At 36.5% G+C, this 21,719-nt stretch overlaps 4 protein-coding genes across 4 annotated transcripts; 2 read left to right on the forward strand and 2 right to left on the reverse strand.

Annotated features, from left to right (window-relative positions):
* Nucleotides 1-783: 783 nt before the first annotated feature.
* LOC108195824 (importin subunit alpha-2) lies at nucleotides 784-8,797 on the reverse strand. The gene is made up of 12 exons (XM_017362788.2): nucleotides 8,661-8,797; nucleotides 8,320-8,544; nucleotides 7,236-7,338; nucleotides 7,044-7,135; nucleotides 6,625-6,756; nucleotides 6,345-6,530; nucleotides 6,085-6,248; nucleotides 5,908-5,986; nucleotides 4,401-4,529; nucleotides 1,805-1,932; nucleotides 1,347-1,720; nucleotides 784-1,255 (listed from the first exon to the last, which is right to left on the reverse strand). The coding sequence occupies exons 2-11, from the start codon at nucleotides 8,518-8,520 to the stop codon at nucleotides 1,348-1,350; spliced, it is 1,587 nt and encodes a 528-aa protein (XP_017218277.1). The 5' UTR covers nucleotides 8,521-8,544; nucleotides 8,661-8,797; the 3' UTR covers nucleotides 784-1,255; nucleotide 1,347.
* A 1,656-nt stretch (nucleotides 8,798-10,453) lies between these two features.
* Nucleotides 10,454-14,201, forward strand: LOC108195822 (G-type lectin S-receptor-like serine/threonine-protein kinase At4g27290). The gene is made up of 7 exons (XM_017362784.2): nucleotides 10,454-11,801; nucleotides 11,896-12,018; nucleotides 12,357-12,514; nucleotides 12,727-12,937; nucleotides 13,026-13,263; nucleotides 13,352-13,502; nucleotides 13,583-14,201. The coding sequence occupies exons 1-7, from the start codon at nucleotides 10,505-10,507 to the stop codon at nucleotides 13,889-13,891; spliced, it is 2,487 nt and encodes an 828-aa protein (XP_017218273.2). The 5' UTR covers nucleotides 10,454-10,504; the 3' UTR covers nucleotides 13,892-14,201.
* A 3,463-nt stretch (nucleotides 14,202-17,664) lies between these two features.
* On the forward strand, nucleotides 17,665-18,219 carry LOC108195507 (zinc finger protein 5). Its single transcript, XM_017362472.2, has one exon. It carries the CDS (start codon nucleotides 17,665-17,667, stop codon nucleotides 18,217-18,219), a length of 555 nt encoding a protein of 184 aa, XP_017217961.1.
* Nucleotides 18,220-19,483: 1,264 nt separating this feature from the next.
* Nucleotides 19,484-21,674, reverse strand: LOC108194369 (protein trichome birefringence-like 4). Its single transcript, XM_017361319.2, has 4 exons — nucleotides 20,815-21,674; nucleotides 20,532-20,724; nucleotides 20,264-20,457; nucleotides 19,484-20,164 (listed from the first exon to the last, which is right to left on the reverse strand). The coding sequence occupies exons 1-4, from the start codon at nucleotides 21,201-21,203 to the stop codon at nucleotides 19,675-19,677; spliced, it is 1,266 nt and encodes a 421-aa protein (XP_017216808.1). The 5' UTR covers nucleotides 21,204-21,674; the 3' UTR covers nucleotides 19,484-19,674.
* Nucleotides 21,675-21,719: the final 45 nt, after the last annotated feature.

Here is a 21,719-nt window from a genome sequence, read left to right on the forward strand (position 1 = left end):
TGTATATTTAAATTTTATTTCTAACTTCAACTAAAAATATTTATTCTTAAGCATACAAACCGCACAAACCGCACCGCACCACACCGCATTTTTGTGGTGCGGTTTACGCGGTTTTTATGCTAGCGTGGTGCGGTTGTGGTTTGAGTTTTCAACCAAACCGCATGCGCGGTTTGGTTCGCGGTTTTAGCGAAAAACCGCACCGCCCGCACCGCGATCACCCCTAGGTGTCCTTTTCTTAAAAAAAAATTCCTCTGGGGTCGCCCAAATTCAGAATAATTAAGCTGATCAGCTTTGAAAAGCTAGTAAAAAAAACTAGTTATTTTTCAAAGAAGTGTGCTCTGGCTGGTTAGGAATGAAACGGAGCCATAGAATTAGCTGCTCTTTTTACGTAAGCCGCCTACAACTACAAGGAGTCTTCGTATCTAACAAATGAGGGAACTTCTACATGTATCTAACAAATGACAAATGACGGAACTTCTACATGAGTTTATGGGTTTATCCATTTTGTTCAATCACTTTCTTCAACTTATATGATATATCCGGCGATATGTTCTGTTGTGGAGTGCATAGAAGACCATCTCAACTCGAGGAACCCAAAATTATTAAACTGCTTTTAAAATTATTAAACTGGCGATAAAAATACGAGTAGAAGGGAGCGCAGTTATAAGCCGAGAGTATCTGGCTAAAAGAATTAATTAATTGTCGCACAGACCAACATGCTATAAAATTGTCTTACAACTGTTGACACTTGATCATCGTCGTTTCCGTTGCTAATGGCGCAAATAAAAGAAAGCAGTTTCAAATCATATATATATATAAAGGGTAACACATCACACAATTAATCTTTCATCATCCCACAATACGTAAGACAAGAGTATACACCATCCACCCCCGGCCAATGCCGGACTATGTAACAGACCAAGAACTAAGAACAAAACTCCGGTTTGACCCAACCTTTACTCAAGTTACAATAACCAACTTGAAACTTGGTTGTAAAACATTCAACTCAAGACATATATGCCTCTTGACACAATTACCCCAACCCCCCTCCCCCCAAATTTATTTCACCACGTTCTATTAAACCTTGACCGACCTCGGCTCATCTTTAGCCACAACAACAGCTGTGTTAGATGACAACAAGACACAATGTGGTGCTTTGACCCGACCTGACCCAACCGGACTGGTCCTGACCTGACGCGACGCCATACTAGACCTTGCTTACTTCGACAACCTTCCCCACACAGAAAGTAAGCCCCTGCAGAAGTCCGCAAACAATCAGTTAATAAACAGGGGTTGCGGAAGTTTTTAACAGATCGATACAGGATAAAAAATTCAGGTGTGCTCACCTTAACCAAAATTAAAACCTCCCGATGGAAGGTTTCCATCAGCCCCTCCTAAGTTGAATCCAGCTTGATTGCCATCACCAGTTGGAAGAGTCTCATCTTCCTCTTCCAGCCAGTATGTCTCCAGAATCTTAACAGCCTTCTCATATATTTCGTTATTGTCATGACTCTGCAGGTTCTCTATTTTTTCAAGCCCCTCAGCTTCATCAATTAGTTGAGCATAATAGTTGACTTCTCCACTATTTCCCAAATTCTTCTCAGCTTCTCCTACCTTTAAGATGTTTTCCAGTCCTTCCAAACAGACAGTAACAATCCTAGGATCAGGGCAGACTAGTAGATCACACAAAGGCTTGATACAGCTCTGGTTCACCAGAAACCTAACAAATAGAAACAGCAATTAAGTTGCAGCTGAATCTAAGAGGAATGCAGAATGTAAAATACATAGGCTTAGGCAAGCATACTTGATTTGATCATGGCTACCACCGGAAGTGGCATTTGAAATTGCCCATGCTGCCTCTTTCTTAATGTCAAATTCAGCATTTTGAAGAAGGTTAACCAGAGGCCCAAATAACCCCGCCAGAATTACAGCCTGTTATTACAGTCAAGTTATATCAATAATGTCCAAAAGCAAGAAAAAACAAACACACAAGTACCATAAATACATATAAAAATATGTAATTGTGTGTAGAGAGAGAGAAGTCCATTTTAGCTCCGCAAGGGATGACTTCTTGTAATGTGCAACATCATAAATTATCTCAAAGTGCTAACAAAGCAACCGCTGTAAAAAGCATATGTTCACAGTATTCCATATATGAATGTGTGTGAAAACATATTTGCATCTAAATATGGTGCCAGTGGAATGCCATCAAGGTTGATACCATGATTGATAGCATCTCAGTTTTTTCCCAGATTTTACATATATCTATCAGACCAAACATAAGTTACCAAGATATATGTTTAGAGAGCATGGTTATCGCAAAAACAACTAGTCGACGACTAGTCGATCCAAAGGCACTCCCGGCTCTGAGTTCCTCAAAGTTTGACTTTGCGCCAGGATAACCATGATTATGGTGTACCGTACCATCACCCGGTCCAATCAATGACAATACACAAGGAGATAAAAATGAACATGATATGATATTTGCTTGTTTTTCATCATCACATATGGTTTTATAATTTATATTAGGTTGGACATGGTTGATATTTGGTATTTGGATGTTATTGTGTAGTAGGTATGCTTAATTTGAACTCATTATTCTATTACTTCTGCTTAAACTTTAAAAATTGATGCGTTAATTTATATTTATATGAAATCTAGTAATTATATGTATTATGAAAGTCTTATCCACTATTTAGGACTAATCAGGCAACATGTCTCCTAGTCTATTGGTCTTTTTAAAGGTCGGGCGTCGAGACTCAACTTGGGGCCGTAATAACCATGCTAGAAAGATGTTGGCAATTCTACAAACCTCCCCTACTCACACAATTCACTGTATATATTATAAATACACTACTACATAATTCATATACAAAAACGTAGTTCACATATATAATATACACTAAACAAGAAAACAGTATTCCCAATGTACATAATATACAAAATCTTATGTGTGTTGAATATGTCCCCCAAAATGATTCTCATAAAATTAGACTCCTGTATATAGATACACACAATTATAACCTAAATCTTAAGCTTATCCGTGTTAAATTAACCACAAAATTTCACAAAATGATTATAGACTTCAAAAACAAAATTCCAAGTACTAAATATACACAATTTCAACATATTTGCCTCTAAATATACATGTATAAATGTGTTCCACAAATTTGCACCTAATCAGTGTTAAATTAACTACAAATTCCACAAAATGGCTATAAGCTTCAAAAACAAATTTAAGTACTGAATATACACAATTTCAACATATTTGCCTCTAAATATACATGCATAAATGTGTCCCTCAAATTTGCACCTAATCATTATGCAAGTGGAATGCACTTATCAAAATTAAGTATACATCAGATTTTCCGATAACATATATTATTCGACCCACACATTAGTTATCAAATATTTTTGGCAATTATATATATTTCAGGTTCTGCTTATAATGAAACGGGGAGAACTAGAGCTGCTTATATACCGCATCGAGATAAATCATTTATTAAAAACAAAACATCAGGTGCTCACATGGTAGTTTTACAAGGCCCAAGGTCTTTAAGATCCGTGCATCGAACTTCACAACTATTATATACTGCCTATGTCACATTGACTAGGATTTAAATGACTAATTACCCTAGAGAGTCTCCAATAGGCTTTTCAAACAAACTCTTAACTTAACATTCAAATATGTGAAAAATTGATGCTCCAATAGGCTCCTAGCGACTCTTTAAAAATTTAAGAGCCTCCTCTCTCTCCTCTCTTTTAAAGTGTAACTAGGTGCTCTTAACTTATTTCCTCTCTCTTAAAGAGCAACTAGGCGCTCTTAACTTTATTATCATCAAATATAATATTTAGTTCCTTCCAATTGCATATATTTCTCTCCAATTCTATCTCCAACTTTTCACTCAAATAATAATAAAAATATAAATGGAGAGCCGGTATAAAGAGTAGTGTCGGAGTTATCACGTTATTCAGTATATTAACTTGCTATGAGTCGCATATTATATTTATTTTAAAAGAATGAATTAGGAGCCTATTGGAGATGCCCTTATAGATCATTGCTCCTTCGCCTACATACTAGTCCTTTTACGGGGAAAAACTGTTTGGGGCCAGCCGATACCTGGTGTGTGTGCCTAGCCTAGTATGCAAAAAAGTACAACTTCTCCGCAACATACAAAATATAATATTTTTAAAGGACTGTAACCTCAGGTTCTTCTTTCCCTCTTCCCCTTTTTATGCCTAGACATCTAACATATATTTGGCGGCCATATAACAAAAAAACAACTCTAAAACAATAATTCAACAAAAAGAGGAAGCAACAAAGCAATCTATTTTGCATAAATAAAAAATATGTAGTAAAGCCTCTGCTCCTGTTTACCAGCAACACTATAGACACAAACCTGTATCTGTTCTTTGTTCCCAGCAGTAATGTTTGAAATCGTCCAGCAAGCTTCCTTCTTAATGCTTTTTTTATGATTATGGGTCAACAAGCTCAGCAGGCAAGGCAGAGCACCAAAGTTAATAATGCACTGGAACAAGAAAACACCACAGCATTATTCACTTCTTAAAAAACAACCAAAAAAAATATGCTAAACCATGTTATTTGCATGCAACCACCAACTAAAAGTAAAGGTAAAGCGAAGCAGAAAATAATTCAAATTAGTTATATATTTTACATCATAAATTACATCCATACATAAATATCGATGTTTTGTGTGCCCATAGACACAACTAACAAAGCCTTTTTGATTAGGTGTAGTATTTTTATTAACTCTCATCCCATAATGAATCCCTGCATGCACAAAAATCTCCACCAACAAAGATCTGCCACCCAAGTAAAAAGTAGTTGTTAGTGTGTGCCTTTGGGCACACACCATAAAGACCCTTGTAATATTTTTATTATCTGATTAGCAATATTCTAACAAGTGGCCTTCCAAAGGCTTAACATTTGTCATCAAGACTAAATCGATTTGCCATTAAGACTAAATTCTCTTGGCTGGATCTACACAAGTTAGTCGCTAATAACCAGACATGCAGAATTGCAGATCAAACGTCTTCCACAAGGAAATCAATTAATGCAGAAATCATGCCTATTTCTTGAATTAGAGCCTGTGAAAAAACTTTGGTTTCACCCAAATATTCCTATTCGTACACGAGCACAAAGTCCAATACTGATTACCGAATAATTAACAGAAGTGCAAATCTTTGGGACAACTTGCACACAATTCTTTTAGATATCGTTTTCCTCTGCGATCTACATTTTAGCATTATAGCGATTTTTTATGGAATATTTCTGCATGGTTGTCGGCATTTCAAATGAAAAACTTACTATAGTTATTCATTACATACTTATTCTTATATTTTAATACCTTTCATAGTTCTTAGTGTGTGCTTCGCAGTACTAGTACTGGTAACAAATTGAAAACCACATTCACAAAACAATAACTGAAACACACCAACAACCTTGTCTGGCCAGGAGACACCTTAACTAATTACCAGTTAATAGATAAGAAAATGAAGTACAAAAATGAAATATTATATGTTCATGTTGTAGATATTATTTTTGCAATTACAAAGACGTAACAAAAAATGAACTTAAACAGTTCACACAAATTATATAGTTCAAACCAGATATAAACCAAGCATAATTGTGAATTTAATAAAATGACAGCTTACGGTATATATTAGGTTATACTAATGCAACTACCCCCTATAAAAGGGGCTATTATTAAGCATCAAAGTCTTGTTGTAAAGTAAGACGGACAAAATGTTGAGCAAAACCACATAAATCACTTAAGCATCTGAATTCCAGAAAAACACATTAAAGAGCCAGTTTCATATCAACTTTATAAGCTAGTTGGTGTTTTCATGTTCGTTCTAACTGGTGTATCTTAGTTCAGACCATACCTGAGTCTGGACATCATCCCCTGTCACAATGTTCCCCACAGTTCGAAGTGCAGGAATAAGAACCGATGGTGAAGGATGACTGAAACACCATATAACACAATGAGATCAAAGTATCAAACTCAAACATGCACACAAACAGAAGTGTTCAATCAGGATTTTTTATTATATAACACTTACAGAAGAAGCTCAACAAGACGTTGACAGACACCTGCATCGATGACAGCTTGAATTTTATCATTAGTACCATCAGAGAGATATGATAGAGCCCAGCATGCATCTGTCAGCACCTCTTCGTCATTAGAATGAACAAGGCGCTGGAGAGCAGGAAGTGCTGGCCTAGTCTGCAAGATAACCCCAGATAAACTATTCAATAATCCACAATCAGAAAGGGAAAAAAAAAGGTAATCAAACACCTATAAGACAGACCCACAAACAACCTGCTCAAAAGGAGGTTGTGGCTTGCCACGGCAAAAATTCGATAACGTCCAGGTAGCATTTCTTAGCATAGAAAGTTTTGCGTGCTCATTCAACTGAGCCAGCAAAGGCGGCAAAGCACCACTAGCAAGGACAAGATCACGACATCGAGGAGAGTCACCAGCCACATTTCCCAATGCCCAAACAGCCTACAAGTTAAAAAAGGATTATCCAAGACATTCACAAGGATATAATATTCATTAATATATATACATATATGGATCACTAATTCTTAAATGGCACCTGCTCCCGAACATCATCACTTGGAGAACCAAGAAGCTTCACAAAGATAGGAATAGCACCGTGGTCAATCACCACTTTGGTATTTTCAGAGGTTCCAGAAGCAATATTTGTGAGAGCCCATGCAGCCTCAAACTATAAGAAAGATAGGAATGACCCGTGGTCAATCACCACTTTTAAATACTTGTAAATTTTTCTACATCTACCCATACTTATTATATTAACTTCAAAGAGGCTACAATGGAAATGATATATAACAAGGGCTAACTTTGGAAGATTGTTGGTAATTATACATTGAAAGAAGAAAAGGATCAGCTAATTTGGAATATAAATTTTTTTGCAAAAAGCTCATTTAAATTGGTATGAAGTAGAAAGAACTAAAATACATCTAGTATATAGCACGAAAACAAGATATCACAAACCTGTAGTTGTGGGTAGTCTTCCCTCATGAGAAACTCCACAAAACGTGGAACAACTCCAGATTGAATGACTTCCTCGATTGGAGGGCTCCGCTCTGTCAATTAATACTTGTTAAATACTCAAGGTTGTCTTACATAATTGCATCGATCATAATTCCAGAAATAATCGACAAAGTTACATGCTTCTTTTAATACCTATTGAAAGTAATTTTCGGAAGTGAGTGGTTGCCTCCAGCTGCATATTACTATCATCGGACCACACCCCGGCAACCATACCAGGAATACTCTCCAATTGCAACTGCATAAACAATTGACCATCAGACAAATTTAATATATTTGTCAAGTATTATCAATTTATCAGCACAGTCAGAATGATGTATATTAAAATTTTCCTTTATTCGTTGAATATACATTTACAGTCATATTCGACTAGAAACCATCTTAGCAATAGATTAGATACTTACATCCAGGTGTACACACACATGAATATATAAAAGAGAACAGAGAGAGGGCTCCAAATTTCACTAAACTGAATACTATTTATAGATATTAAACCACCACATAATCTGAATACAAAAACACAGTTTGTATGTAGTTCACATACATAACATTCTCTAACACTAAAAACAGTATTTTGACTACGAACATATAGAAAACTCAGTGCTGGTCGAATCTGTTCATTAAAATAAACCAGATAAAAACAAAATCCTATATGCAACACACATTTGAACCTACATCTTAAGTGTTAAATCATCCACAAACTGCATATAACCAATAAAAACTTCAACACTGAACCCAAAGCACTATGTAAGCCTGATTTTAACCTAAGTCTTAAACTTGTCAGTCTAAATCAACCACAAACACCACATAATCAATATAAACTTTGAAACTCGATTAAACATAAATTCCACATAATCCTACATATACAAACAATCTTTGCCAAAATCTTTAGCTTATCAATCCTATATCAACCAGAAATATCGATACATATCAATCCTAAATCAACCAGAAATGTTGATACAAACTTCCAAACCAGTCATACACAAATTTCACACACTCCTATGCATACATCCACACAATTAAAACCTAAATCTTAATCTCATATTAAAAATCAACCACAAATTCCACATGTAACCAGAAAAATCTTCGAAACTAAACTCAAAAGCACTAGACAACACAATTACACCAAAACTAGTATCATCACGTTTTTTAATCAACCACAAATTCAAATAAATCAATATAATCCAACAAAAACATCGAAGCGAAGCTTGAGAAGTACCTTCTTCTCAACGACAGGAGCTTGAGGGAACTGATTTGCCTGAAGGCCTTCTCGACGCTTCTTAAGCAAGCTCTCTTCCCGCTTATTCTTCCGGATCTCGATCATATTGTCCTCTCGCCGGCGCCGACCTTCATCGGCATCGACGGCGACTTTGTAGCGGTTCCGACGAACCTCGGTCCTCGCGTTGGGTCTCAACGACATCGTTTCACTCAAAAACCCTAGCGGCTACAAGAGTGTAGAGTAGTGAATAGTCAGTTTCAAAACCCTAACGAATAGAATAAATATAAGGAAAGAAAAAATAAAAAAAATGAAATAATTATTGTAGTTTGGAATATGCATACCTGGAATTGGAGAGAATGAAGAGGCGGAGTGGGTAGATTGTTTTTGTTCTACACGTTATGTTGGTTTTATAGGCTGGGGAAAGTCCTTTTAAATTGAAGAAATTATTGGTCGCTATGATTTTTTGAGTTAACTTTTCATTAAATTATTAGTATAAAAATAGATTAAGTACTGTATTTTATTTTATTTTTGATATACGTTAAACTCATATAGATAATAGAATATTGTCCGAATTAAAATAGAAGGCAATCAGAAATTTGTTTTGCGAGTCGATTTTCAAAATTAAGATCTTCATCGACACTTCTTCATTCTTGGACCTTCCACCTTCGTCATCTTATCGATTAAACACCTTCTTTTTGTCAACCTTCGTCATCTTATCAATTAAACCCCTTCTCTTTCTCATCCTATCTTCTGTTTTATCAGGTTTTTTTTAATAAAATTGATATCTAATCCTTTTTAGACGAGTTCTTATGGATTATTTAGTTATCAATGTTGTTAGTCATACCAATTATTTTGGGATATTAGTGTTTTAAGTTTTGATGAATTTCTGTGACTTCTGGTATGTTTCGGTAATTTTTCTAAGAGCTTATATAAGAACTTATATGATGTAACTGATAGTTTTGTACATTAACAACAAAAAATACTTATGTGAAGGAAAACTGTGATGCTACTAGTTTCATAACTAATGTACGGATTACTCGAGTTCAATTAATCTTTTAATTTCAAGTTCGAAACTTAGCTCGTAAACAGTTCCATATGTTTGTGTTCGGCTCGAAAGCTCGAACTAATTCACCAAATATTGCCAAAACTCAAAATATGATCTGTTCAGCTCGAGTCCGACTCGATTAAATATATAAAATATAAATAAAATATTAAATATTTTTATAAGGGGTCATTTGGCAAATCTGAATTGAATGATTAAGATATCTAAATGACCTGAATGAATAATCTATCTGAATTCTGAACCAATAATATTGTTTGAAAAATTAAATTCGAAATATCTGAATAATATATTATATATATGATAATTTATTTTAACATAACAAAATTATACAAATCTGCAGAGAAAATATATCACTTGATGTTTCATAATATCAAAATAATTTAAAAATATATGGAAACATATTATATATATTAATATTCAAAAGATTTATATAGTTAAAATTATTATTATATTACTTTTAGATAAATTTATTATAATAAACAAAATCTGTGTTAAAATTATTACATATATATGTAACAAATAAACAAAAAATGTACATTTTTTTATAAAAGACGGACATTTTGACGGACAGTGCTTTACAGTGGTATTAACAGCACGTGTAGAATGTAGCATATTTCTGAATGATTCTTTTAAGAATTTTGAAATGACTGACTCAGCTGGCTATGAATGATTCAGCAGAGTAAAGTGTGTCCACCAAATAATCTTAATCATATGAATCGCTCATATAAACCTCGTTCAGCTCGGTTAAGCGCAAAACAAATGGGGCCTAAAAATATATTTATAATAAAAAATTAAAAATAATAGAGGCTGAATAAGGGTCGCAAACTTTATAAACCGAGTAATTTGAAGTTTGAACTCGGGTTGGTAAATTATCCAAATAACTCGATTGGCTTGACTATTTCCGAATCAAATTCGAATAGTTAACTAGTCAAGGTCGAGTAGCTCAGGAACAGTTTGACTCATTTACGGCCGCCTACGAGAATTCTGAAAGTTTGAATCCAGTTAAAAATGTGAAATGTGAGTGTTTCTTGGATTTGCCACATGTCTCGTTTCCGGACCGTCGGTGACTATTGGCTAGTCAACCTTCTTAGTTCTTACAGTATAACTAAAACTAGTCAACCAATGTGGCTAAGCAAAACAATGAACTCAACTACCATGATTCTGTTGTTCTGCTCCACTTTGTCATCTATCTTGATGAACTCCGTAGCAGTAGACACCATCAGAGCCAACCAGACCATGAGTGATGGACGCCAGGTTATTGTTGATGGTGACACCATAACATCAGCTGATGGAGAATTCGAACTGGGATTTTTCAGCCCTGGCAGGTCTACAAAAAGATATCTGGGAATCTGGTACAAGAAAAAATCTAACGGGACGGTCGTATGGGTTGCTAACAGGGATGCTCCTGTCACGAATACCTTAGGCGTCGTTCGGGTTGATACCATGGGAATTATATTGCAAACGGTTGATGGTATAATATGGTCTACAAATATTTCTGTGTCTGTCAAGAATCCTGTTGCACAGCTACTAGATTCAGGGAATCTTGTTTTAAGGGATGATCATAATATTAACAAGGATGGATTTATTTGGCAGAGTTTTGATTATCCTGGAAATAATTTGCTACCTGGCATGAAGCTTGGATTGGACTTGGTAGCCGGCCTAGACAGGTACACTACATCATGGAAAAGTGATGATGATCCCTCCACAGGGAGTTTCATTCACCGGCTTGTTCCTAGTGGTTTTCCGCAATTTTTTGTGTTCAAAGGTTCTGACACATGGTCTAGGACTGGACCATGGAATGGTCACGAGTTCAGTGGCTCTTCGGATAATAATCCAAATGGAATGTATACAGAAAATTTTGTTATCAATAAGAGGGAAGTGTACTATCAGTTTGATACCGTCCATAATACTGCTGATATAAGGTTTACACTGACGCCAACAGGAGAAAGAAGGATTCTTGTATGGAATTATGAAAATCAAATATGGATGATATATTTTACCCAAGTGGTAAATAACTGTGATCGTTATGCATTTTGTGGTGCTTATGGAATTTGTAATGACTTACTAAGGTGTGAATGTTTGAGAGGATTTGTACCCAAGTTTCCAATGGTGTGGGAAGCATCAGACTGGTCTGGTGGATGTATTCGTAAGAATTTACAAGACTGCAGCACTGACGGGTTTGTGAAATATACTGGTGTGAAATTGCCAGACACGCAACATTCATGGTATGACATGAGAATTAGCCTTCATGAATGTGGGAGGGTGTGCCTGCAGAACTGCTCTTGTTCAGCTTACGCGAATGCTGATACTAGAAGTGGTGGAAGTGGATGCATCTTATGGTTCAGTGATCTAATTGATTTTGTAGGCTACAAAGAACATGGACAAGATATATATGTAAGGATGCCAGCATCTGAAATAGGTATAACTACTTCTTTAATTATTAAGGTTCTACACTTCTTATTATAAATAATAGAAAGAAAACATTAATTTGTTCTTCATTGGTGGCAATGCAGGGGAATGGGATGGCCGGAGGTCCAGAGGACAGAGGCATATATGGATTCCTGGAGTACTGGTAGTAATGATACTTGCTCCGATATTCTTTTGTTTATCAAGGAAGTTGAAAAAAAGGAGAGAAGGTATATTGATGCGAGTAGTAGCAATAGTATTACTGACAACTATAGTTTCTCATACAGGGCTATGTATCTCCTACAAGTGATTGTTATAACAAACTTTCCACGGTTATTTTTAGCCGAAAGACATAATACTATGAATGCAGGTGGCCTTTAGTCAGCCATCCTAGGGTTTTTATCTTTCCACTATAAAAAAACGCACACAGATTGTTATTAGCAATCACTGGTAAAGATCATCTCCTGTAGGGGTATATGAATATGCTTACTTCTAAATACAAAGAATACATATTAAGCATTTTAATACTTATCTCTGTGCATCACTGTATTTACCTGACACATTGCAGAAAACTTAAGATTAACTTCAGAAGGTATTGCTCTGAACAAAATACAGAGTGAAGACTGGGAGTTGCCATTAGTTGACTTCAAAAGAATTGTACATGCCACGGATAACTTCTCCCGGGACAATAAGCTTGGAGAGGGCGGCTATGGACCTGTCTACAAGGTGAATACGCTTATGCACAACATGTAACGCTTCATTATTAGTACTAGAATTAACGATGTCTCACTATATGGTAGCACAAAGTATTAAGGATATATGATGCAAGTCCGAGCAGTGAGCACATATGAAGATATGAAATCATGAATGGAGAAGCTATGCATTAGTATAAACGTTGTGGAAGAATTAAATTAACAAGTTTCAGTAATTGCTTTCAGGGAATATTCAGTGATGGACAAGAGATAGCTGTCAAAAGGCTCTCGAAGAACTCTGGTCAAGGACTAGACGAGTTCATAAATGAAGTTTCATGTATTGCAAAACTTCAGCACAGGAATTTAGTGACACTTCTTGGTTGCTGCACAGAGAAAGGAGAAAGGATTTTAATCTACGAATATATGGCGAATAAAAGCTTAGATTCATTTATTTTTGGTACGTCCAGAACTGACAATATGTTCAGATATCACAAAAGTTTCTGCTAATGAAAATGAGTATGATTTATTTGGCGACAAATTGACAGATGAAAAAGTAAGAAAGTCGATGGACTGGTTGAGACGGTACAACATAATAAATGGCATTGCTAGGGGACTTTTATATCTTCATCAAGATTCAAAGCTAAGGATCATTCATAGAGATCTTAAAGCTAGTAATATTTTACTTGATAATGAGATGAATCCAAAGATCTCAGACTTTGGCATGGCGAGACGTTTCAGTGGAAGTCAAACAGAAGCAAATACATCAAGAATTGTTGGGACATAGTAAGGAGTTCTACGATTCTGCAACATAACTTACTGCTTCCTATTTTCATGACTGGTCAGTGATATTTCTACATTTGACATTCTGCAGTGGTTACATGTCTCCGGAGTATGCTGGTGATGGACAGTTCTCAGTCAAATCCGATGTATATAGTTTTGGTGTCTTACTTATAGAGATAGTAAGCGGAATAAAGAACAGATTATTCAGTCATTCAGATCACAGCTTAAACCTACTCGGACATGTAAGTAAGCATGAAATCCCAACATAATGCTTTTATTCGGTTAGTTTAGCCTTTACTGCCAATTTTTTGTTAACTTATAGGCATGGAAGTGCTATAACGAAGACAGGCTCGTAGAACTAATCGATGAGCTAATCCTGGAGTCGAGTAAGCAGATGGAAGTGTTTAGAGTTATCTTAATTGGACTACTGTGCGTTCAAGAAGATCCAATAGACAGACCAGTTATGTCTGAAGTGGTTCAAATGTTGAGCAGTAACACAACACTGCCTCATCCTAAGAAACCTGGTTTCTTTATAGAGCGAAGATTGCATGAAACAGAACACTTATTGAGCAACCCCAATTTTTCATCAGGCAACCAGATGACTGTTACATCTATCGTACCTCGAGAATAGTTCTGAGTTATGACACTGAGAAACTAAACAAACTGAATGATTAACGCCAGTGTTGAAGGCTTCAAGTCTTATGCTCTCTGTGGTGAAGGACTTATGTAATCTCCTTGTTTTTTAGAGTGTGCTTACCTAAGTCATTTTCGACTTTAAGCTGAAAAATGTCTGTTTATGTAATAAGTCAGAAGTCGACTTAAAGTTAGAAATAAGTAAACAAACTGAGTTAAAGCCAGAAGTTAGTTTGATGTACTTTTTTCAGTGACTTCATTTTTATAAACTTTTCTTTCTAAAAGTTACTCATAAGTCATAAGTCCCAATTTTAATCTCAGCCAAACAGCCTCAATTTTATTATATAGCAGCGAGACAAGCGTTTGAAACTTCTGAATACCAAGATCATATTAGATTGTGAATTAATGATAGAATTAAGAAAACATGAATAATCAGATATGTTGTAGAAGAATGGATATTATCATCAACAAAGAGACCCGAGTACTCAGAAACCGCAGTCATGGCCAGGCAGGTCCTGCTCTACTTGTCTTCCTGCTCTTACCATAACTCTCTGACAAACCCTTAATCTAGTCCAATGTAACAAATACACCTTGCGCACAAATCATAAAAACAAGTCAGGGCTAATTATTTTTTGTGTTCATAGTGCCTAGAACAGGTACTCATGCACAATGAAGCATGTGCACTGTCGGCATATAACTATGTTTGCGCAAGATTACAAGGACAGAAAGCAGAGGAAATGATTACCAGGCAACAGGTTCCACAAGGGTTATGACCCAATATATTTGCCTATTTTAAATTGGCCTTCATCCTTCACCAACTTAAACTTAAGCTCCTATGTACTATATTACCGGGACTTCATATGACGAATACTTGTCTCTACAATGTGACCTCAACTCTCCCTAGAGCCGAGAGGCCACATGATGAGGCGTTACTCTAACCTGGGTTCTGATACCATGTCGGATGTTATTGGGCTCTGTATGCATGATGTGTAGCAAACGCAATAATAGTACTTTTAAAGCATTGATCATACACATTGTTGCATATACATGAAGTGTGAAACATGATCCATAAAGAAGCCTTGAATGATAGTGAAAATGCAAAGGAGGGTTTAGTGGACCATATATTTGATTTTGCAATCTTGTGATGTTACCCACTGAACTTTTATTATAACTTCGTGTACTCTAAATCAATAAGTGAACACACTATTTCTTGTCTGGATGTTGGCAAAATAGTCTGTTAGGGTCTCAACTAAGTGTCTTCTTCGGATAATAATCCAAACGGATTCCTTGCATTGCTATCGTTAAGGCCATCCCTGATTGATGAGGATCCGAATTGCAGTTGTAAATGTTGAGCATCCGCCAAGCTACACTTAAACGTGTATCGTCTCAATCAATAATTGCTGAAACAACAAAATTGATAGTACTTAGTCGCGCACTGAATGCCTCTAGGCCTGCAAACATGACACATGTAACAATGTACTAGGTGCTTGCTGTGTATGTAATTATGTGATCATTCAGCACTATTTTGGTGCAAAGAGGCATCTAATTGAACACTATTGTTGAATCAATATGCATCATCATATGATCTTGAAATAGTGAAGTTTTCAAACAAAAGGGTGACATGATTTAACTCCTCAGGTTCATGGGGAACATAGTAACTGAATCAATGGCCATGAATAATTCCTCAACCCTACCGCAAGGTTGCGCGTGACTTTTGGTCTACACCTCAACTACTAGCAAAGCCAAGCTAAGCTAAGATAAGGTAGTTAATCCTCGGATGAGAAAGCGCCTTAGCACCAAAGTTTGTCTCCTGTAATTGAGTTTTGTCAAGTCGAAACAAACAAAGATTCGAAAGTTTAATGAAAGGGGAAATGTTTATTGCTAGACTTGCTAGACCACATTACACATCATGCACTGAGCTATATACACTCAAGTGATGATAAGAAAATTAAAGTAGAAAGAAAAGAAAGAGATTTATAGTTTGCCAAAAATGCTGAATCAACTCTGTGGTGTACATGGGTGATGATAAAAGCCATACATACGCAAAACAAGGGTTGAACTGAATTAGCTAATGCATTACATCAAAATGTGTCTTTCAACTAAGAATCTTTGTACTTGAAAGTTGAAAAGAAACATGAAATGTACCACATCAGACAATGAAGAAGAAACCTGAAGATACATAACATTGTACAGCCCTATCCATTTCCTATTGCTGTCCTTTCATTCACCAATCCTTTAATCTCTGTCCTCTCTATAGGGAAGACATCTTTTTTTCTTGTCCATCTCTCTCTCTCTCCCCCTCTCCCTCTCGCTATTATTATCTCTCTCTCCCTCTCCCTATTATTATCTCCCCCCCCCCCCCTCTCTCTCTCTCTCTCTCTCCCTCTCTCTATTATTATCTCTCTCTCTCCCCCTCTCCCTATTATTCTCTCTCTCTCTCTCTCCCCCTATCTCTCCCTCTCAGTTAACAATTTTACAAAATTTAGACTTTGAGTTAAGGTGCATAACATGATATTAGCATAGGTGGTCTGGTTGTGATTAAAAGCTGAGCATGAATGTACATGTACTATAGTAGATTGTGTGCAGCACGACAAGTCTCCGCCAATATTTGCGGATGATGGTCCCTGTTACCCACCTTGAATTTATAGAGCATTTATCCACCAAAAGTCTTTGTATCAGGTTACAAATGCATGCACAGTCGTACACGCGATTCCAACAGCAAATATATATAACATTTACCCTCTCTTTAACTCTCTCCATTTAGTGAAAGAGACTCTGATTTCATCTCTGTTCCTCCCCTGTCCCAAACATATTTATCGCTACTATATTTCAAAACCCGTAACATTAAAAGTTTGGTAACGAACCATCACTATTAAGTAACCAGTGCATCTAAAATCTTAAAGGATCACGTAAATGTCTGACAGATCTATACTCTTCGACACTCTCTTCAACACTCTCATCAAATTAGACCGAGTTCTGATACCATGTTAAGTAAGCAATGGCCTGCATCTTATAAGATTACGGTTAAGTAACCAGTGCATCTAAAATCTTCAGGTATTAGAGAAATGTCTGACAGATCTATACTCTTCGACACTCTCTTCAACACTCCCATCAAATTAGACCGAGTTCTGATACCATGTTAAGTAAGCAATGGCCTGCAACTTATAAGATTACGGTTAAGTAACCAGTGCATCTAAAATCTTCAGGTATTAGAGAAATGCCTGACAGATCTATACTCTTCGACACTCTCTTCAACACTCCCATCAGATTAGACCGAGTTCAGATACTATGTTAAGTAAGCAATGGCCTGCGACTTATAAGATTACGATTTTGGATCTCTTGTGTGGTTTAAATGTATACTCTTACTTGTCCCGCATAAACAAAAGCTACATATGCAAACAATGATACAGTAAAAGCATGCAGGGCCACATTATCTAGCTACGAATAAATCTCTTTCAATGTCCCATCTTTTCTCTCCAACGTTCATATATAACCCTGTGGGGCTGCACCTGTTTATATGAACTAGTGCAGCTTGTGAACTGTTTCCATCAATTACTTGTTGCGACAATATTGTATTCCAACAATAAAGAAATGTCGATTTTTAAGTTCCGTCAGTATTATAGTGATTGGAAATGACCGTGTTTCTTGTAGTGCTATTATTATACGTAGACAGGGTCTCGTTTTTGTCCTCTATAAATTTGACAAGATAACAATCCAATTTCTTACATGTCTCGAATTTCCTGCTCTTTAGAAGCTCTCTTTTCTTGAAATATGTCCGAAAGAGATTTGCATTATCCTGATCATGAGTCTGACCATAAGCCTACATCATCCTCTGTAGTGAAGCTCTTTGGTTTTGTGGTCACTGACAAGGACAAAACTCCGGGATCTGAGCAACACGAATCCGACAACAGAAGATACGAATGCCAGTATTGCCAGAGAGAGTTTGCGAATTCTCAGGCCTTGGGTGGCCATCAAAATGCACACAAGAAAGAAAGACAAAGATCAAAGAGGGCTCAGTTAGTGAGTAATCACCAGACTCGACGCTTGGCAGTGAATGTACCGCTTATCAATGCCCATGCTGCTCGATCAGGACCGTTTGTTTATTCTGCAGGGCCAGCTTTCCGCACTCCTGCTGATGCTTGTGCATATCCGCAACCACCTCAGGTGTTACCAGGTGTTCCTCTGCGAAACCCTGGCAAATTCTTCGTTGGAAGGCCGTACCATTTTAGCAATGTGGGGGCATCATACGATACGAGTCCTTTGTCAAGATCAGCGGCTGCTGAGGCAGCATCGGATGGAGTAGTAGATGTAGACCTTCACCTATGACCATCTGAGTTACATGGTGCAGTCTGTAGTGTGTCTAGCATTTTGCATTACAATAAACATTTCTTAATTATATTTATTAACATAAAATATATGCATGAACGATTGTTTAACATTTCTGTTTGCTATTATGAATACCATGCTTTGTGAACTTGACAGAGTGCAATAGGTGTTATATAGTGAAAAACAAGCTGTTCTAATGAATAGGACTATAGGAGAACATTCTCTGAAAAATTCGGATACAATGTCCATTAGTTAAGGTGTTATATATGAAAAATGTAAATTATAGGAACAGATCAGAAATTTTTTTACTACATAACCAGTTCTGATTAGGTCTCGGGGAGCCTTGTGCATGTAAATAAAATGTTAATGATGAGGGAGACCTCGAAGCCTCCCAGACGCCACACTATACTGCAGGGCAGAACTTGAGACATTGCCAATATATGCTCATTTATCTGTCAATCAGAAAGAATGAATGGTTTTTGTGTATGAATAAATGTGGAGTAAGGGTGATTAGAGCAGATTCCAATTGGATGAATTTGTACTCGACTTTACCATACTCCTACGCCAAACAAGTGCTGGATTTATTTCGTGTCAGAACGTAGTACTGGATATTGATCAAAAAGTTGTCGCCTGTTTCTAAATTTCAAGATACTGACAACGTACCGTTTTGCTACCAGCATTATCTAGTTATAATCAATCTACAAGTTTCCCTGTCTGATCAAAGAAAGTTGAGTTGCCCATCTGCTGAAGTCACATACGGTCTCAACCAATGGCAGTATAATGCTAGAGGAATTTAGTACACCAGAACAAAAAAAATGTAAATCTTGCCATTGATCGGAGTTTAGTAGTTTAACAGATATGATTTTGGACCAGAAAAACTAATGTTGTGTCTGGTTGGGGTGAATGAAAATGGAGGGAATGGAATGAGATTTGAACTATAATTTTGCTAAATGTATAATAATTTCATTTTTTCCACCATTCCATTGTTATCACCCTTAACTAGAGCTCAAACCCTCCATTCTGTGAAGGAATGATCCATTTTTTATCATACTTATTTTCTACCCAAATCCTATTATAAAAAATTTGCTCTCATTCATTTTTTTTCAAAGTCCTCCCTCCAACACTCTATTATTTTCTTTTATTTTTACTAATTCCATTCTATTCACCCCAACCAAACACAACATAATAATTAATGAACTGGAGCAAGACTAACCATCCATATACAAAACCTATATAGCTCTGGTTTGTGAAGTCTGGGCAACAACTATATAGAAAGATCGAAGTTTAAGTACTAAACAGAAAAAAAATGGATACAAGACATGTAGACAGATTCATAGAGGTCTCAAGAGAAATCAACTGGCTTAAGAAGGTACAACAACATATACCACAGTAGACAACATGTGAATTCACCATTTTTGATTTTACAAAATCCCTCATGGAGAATAAAATAAATGCTTAAATAGGACTGTCTTGGAACATTAGAAGAGTAGCATAGAGAAGCTCATTCCAAGAATCAGGAACACCAGGCAAACACCAATGGCTGCAGTCTTGAAGCATCCGTTGTTTCAACTGTTGTCCTCCTTGAGCTTGCCTAAAAATAGAAGGATGCCCATCTTTCCTATAATCTGTCATTTTTGTAATGTTTAAATAAAAAACAGGAGTTTTCATCTCCTCGATCACAGTTTCAAGGACACTCATCATCCACGGATACTCTGCCAAGAATGTGTCATTTGTAATAGGCTTCACCTCGCTGCTACAACTTCCCCCAGAGTTCCATTGTCCTCCTTTGAAATGAGAGGCAGAGTATCCCATAAAAAACACCTTGGTTCGGCTAGCATTGATGTTAGAATCGACCCAATGAGACCACGTTCTTAAGGCCCTTGAATATGCATCTTCCACTTCCAGCCTACTGTACACTTTGTTGCCTTCTTGAAAATAATTGTTACTGGAAACAAACAGAAATTGCATTATCACATAAATGTCAAAATTAACTAATCATACAAACATATACCGGAACAATGCCTATTGCAAATTAAAATTCTACCCTCTATATGTCTTATGATGAGTCCACCAGTGACCTGTGTTGTAGATGATAATATCAGCATCATTGTACTTGTTCAAAGAGCCTTGGATCATGTCAAGTCTCAGAGTTTCTCTTCGCGTTCCAGCTTTGGTAGATATCTTCCATTCTTGAACCAGGAATGGGGACTTGATAAAATCAATTGAGCACTGATAATCCTGCATAGTAAGAAATCCAATTCTAAATAGTTGAGTACAATCAACAAAACAATATTGGTACATAAAATGAATACCCTAAATAGGAACGAGAAGAAGCCTCGAGTCCTCAACTTGCGACGACCTGAAACTTCAACAACTCTACTTTTATCAGCCAGTGCCTCCCTCAATGCACATACCAGAGATTCCCACATGTTCCTGTTAAGTGAATCCCCCACAAAAACTACTCTTTTCCCTCTTAGCCTCTCCAGCATTACCCTCCCATCAAACCTACAAAATATTTCATCCGAATATAAAAATACATCAAAAAACACTTGAAAATATATATTTCAACATGGTACTTAAAAAAATTTAGTGAACCTTGGAATGTGACAGCCATGAGGCTTCCATCGAAGACGAATATAATCAGAATCCTGACGACCATTCTTGAAACAATTAAAAGAATCATCAAGAAACGGACAAGAACCTGGTTGGTAAAGCGGGTAAGGACTGGAATCATCCACAGCCCACTCACCATCAAAAATATCACAAGAAGTGATGTTATCTCTGAAAGATAATGTAGCATCTGCAGCATTCATGGAAGCAAGTCTTGGCGCGAGGATCGGGGCCGCATGAAGGCGGGAATGCACAGAAGGAGAAGTGTCTGAGGAAGAGAAGAAGAAAAAGAGAGCTAAAGTGAGGAGGAGAATGAAGAGTGCATGTGCATTTCTTGATCTTGAAAAGTTCTTGAGAGGTGTTATGGATGCCATTCAGACAAGGGAATGAAGCTAAGCTTGAGTTTGAGTCTGTGTGTTGAAAGGGTTGTTGTGTAGTGGCGGTTGTAGTAAGTTGAGAGTTCAACAAGTGAAGGTGGTGGTGAGTGCTTGCGAGTTATGAGGGACATGGGCTCAATTCTACAGTTTTCTTCTATCTTTTTCTGGGTTCTCATTTTTTTTTTTTTTAACTTTGATGCGTTAGTTTTCTTTGTATATTTTTAATAAACAAGAATGTTTCGATTTTGGTTGGAATTTGATTTTCATAAATTGACTCAATTTTGAGTTGTATATGTGTCAAATATTAAAACGCTGTCAAACATTTTAAACTGTTGTTGATAGATACCCCTCCGTCTTGATATTCAATTTTGACATTCTTCTAATCAAGTCAATCCAACCTTAACTGAATTTTATAATTTTTTTTTTCATATAATCCGTAGGGATCTGAAAAATACATTAAAGTGAAGTATTTAGAATTTTTTTCAATAATATCATATATGTGAATTTCAGTCA

This window comes from Daucus carota, chromosome 7, assembly GCF_001625215.2.
Source record: "Daucus carota subsp. sativus chromosome 7, DH1 v3.0, whole genome shotgun sequence".
NCBI lineage: Eukaryota > Viridiplantae > Streptophyta > Magnoliopsida > Apiales > Apiaceae > Daucus > Daucus carota.

What these genes read in the sequence shown, in the direction of transcription:
- LOC108195824 (XM_017362788.2), bottom strand. Translation starts at nt 8,520, where the DNA reads ATGTCGTTGAGACCCAACGCGAGGACCGAGGTTCGTCGGAACCGCTAC. An exon ending in AAGACTACCCACAACTACAG is followed by an intron (nt 6,757 to 7,043) that starts GTTTGTGATATC and finishes TCTTTCTTATAG; the next exon opens with TTTGAGGCTGCATGGGCTCT. An exon ending in GGTAGCCATGATCAAATCAA is followed by an intron (nt 1,721 to 1,804) that starts GTATGCTTGCCT and finishes TCTATTTGTTAG; the next exon opens with GTTTCTGGTGAACCAGAGCT.
- LOC108195822 (XM_017362784.2), top strand. Translation starts at nt 10,505, where the DNA reads ATGTGGCTAAGCAAAACAATGAACTCAACTACCATGATTCTGTTGTTC. An exon ending in GATGCCAGCATCTGAAATAG is followed by an intron (nt 11,802 to 11,895) that starts GTATAACTACTT and finishes GTGGCAATGCAG; the next exon opens with GGGAATGGGATGGCCGGAGG. An exon ending in TCAAGAATTGTTGGGACATA is followed by an intron (nt 13,264 to 13,351) that starts GTAAGGAGTTCT and finishes GACATTCTGCAG; the next exon opens with TGGTTACATGTCTCCGGAGT.
- LOC108195507 (XM_017362472.2), top strand. Translation starts at nt 17,665, where the DNA reads ATGTCCGAAAGAGATTTGCATTATCCTGATCATGAGTCTGACCATAAG.
- LOC108194369 (XM_017361319.2), bottom strand. Translation starts at nt 21,203, where the DNA reads ATGGCATCCATAACACCTCTCAAGAACTTTTCAAGATCAAGAAATGCA. An exon ending in CATGGCTGTCACATTCCAAG is followed by an intron (nt 20,725 to 20,814) that starts GTTCACTAAATT and finishes AATATTTTGTAG; the next exon opens with GTTTGATGGGAGGGTAATGC. An exon ending in CATCATAAGACATATAGAGG is followed by an intron (nt 20,165 to 20,263) that starts GTAGAATTTTAA and finishes GTTTGTTTCCAG; the next exon opens with TAACAATTATTTTCAAGAAG.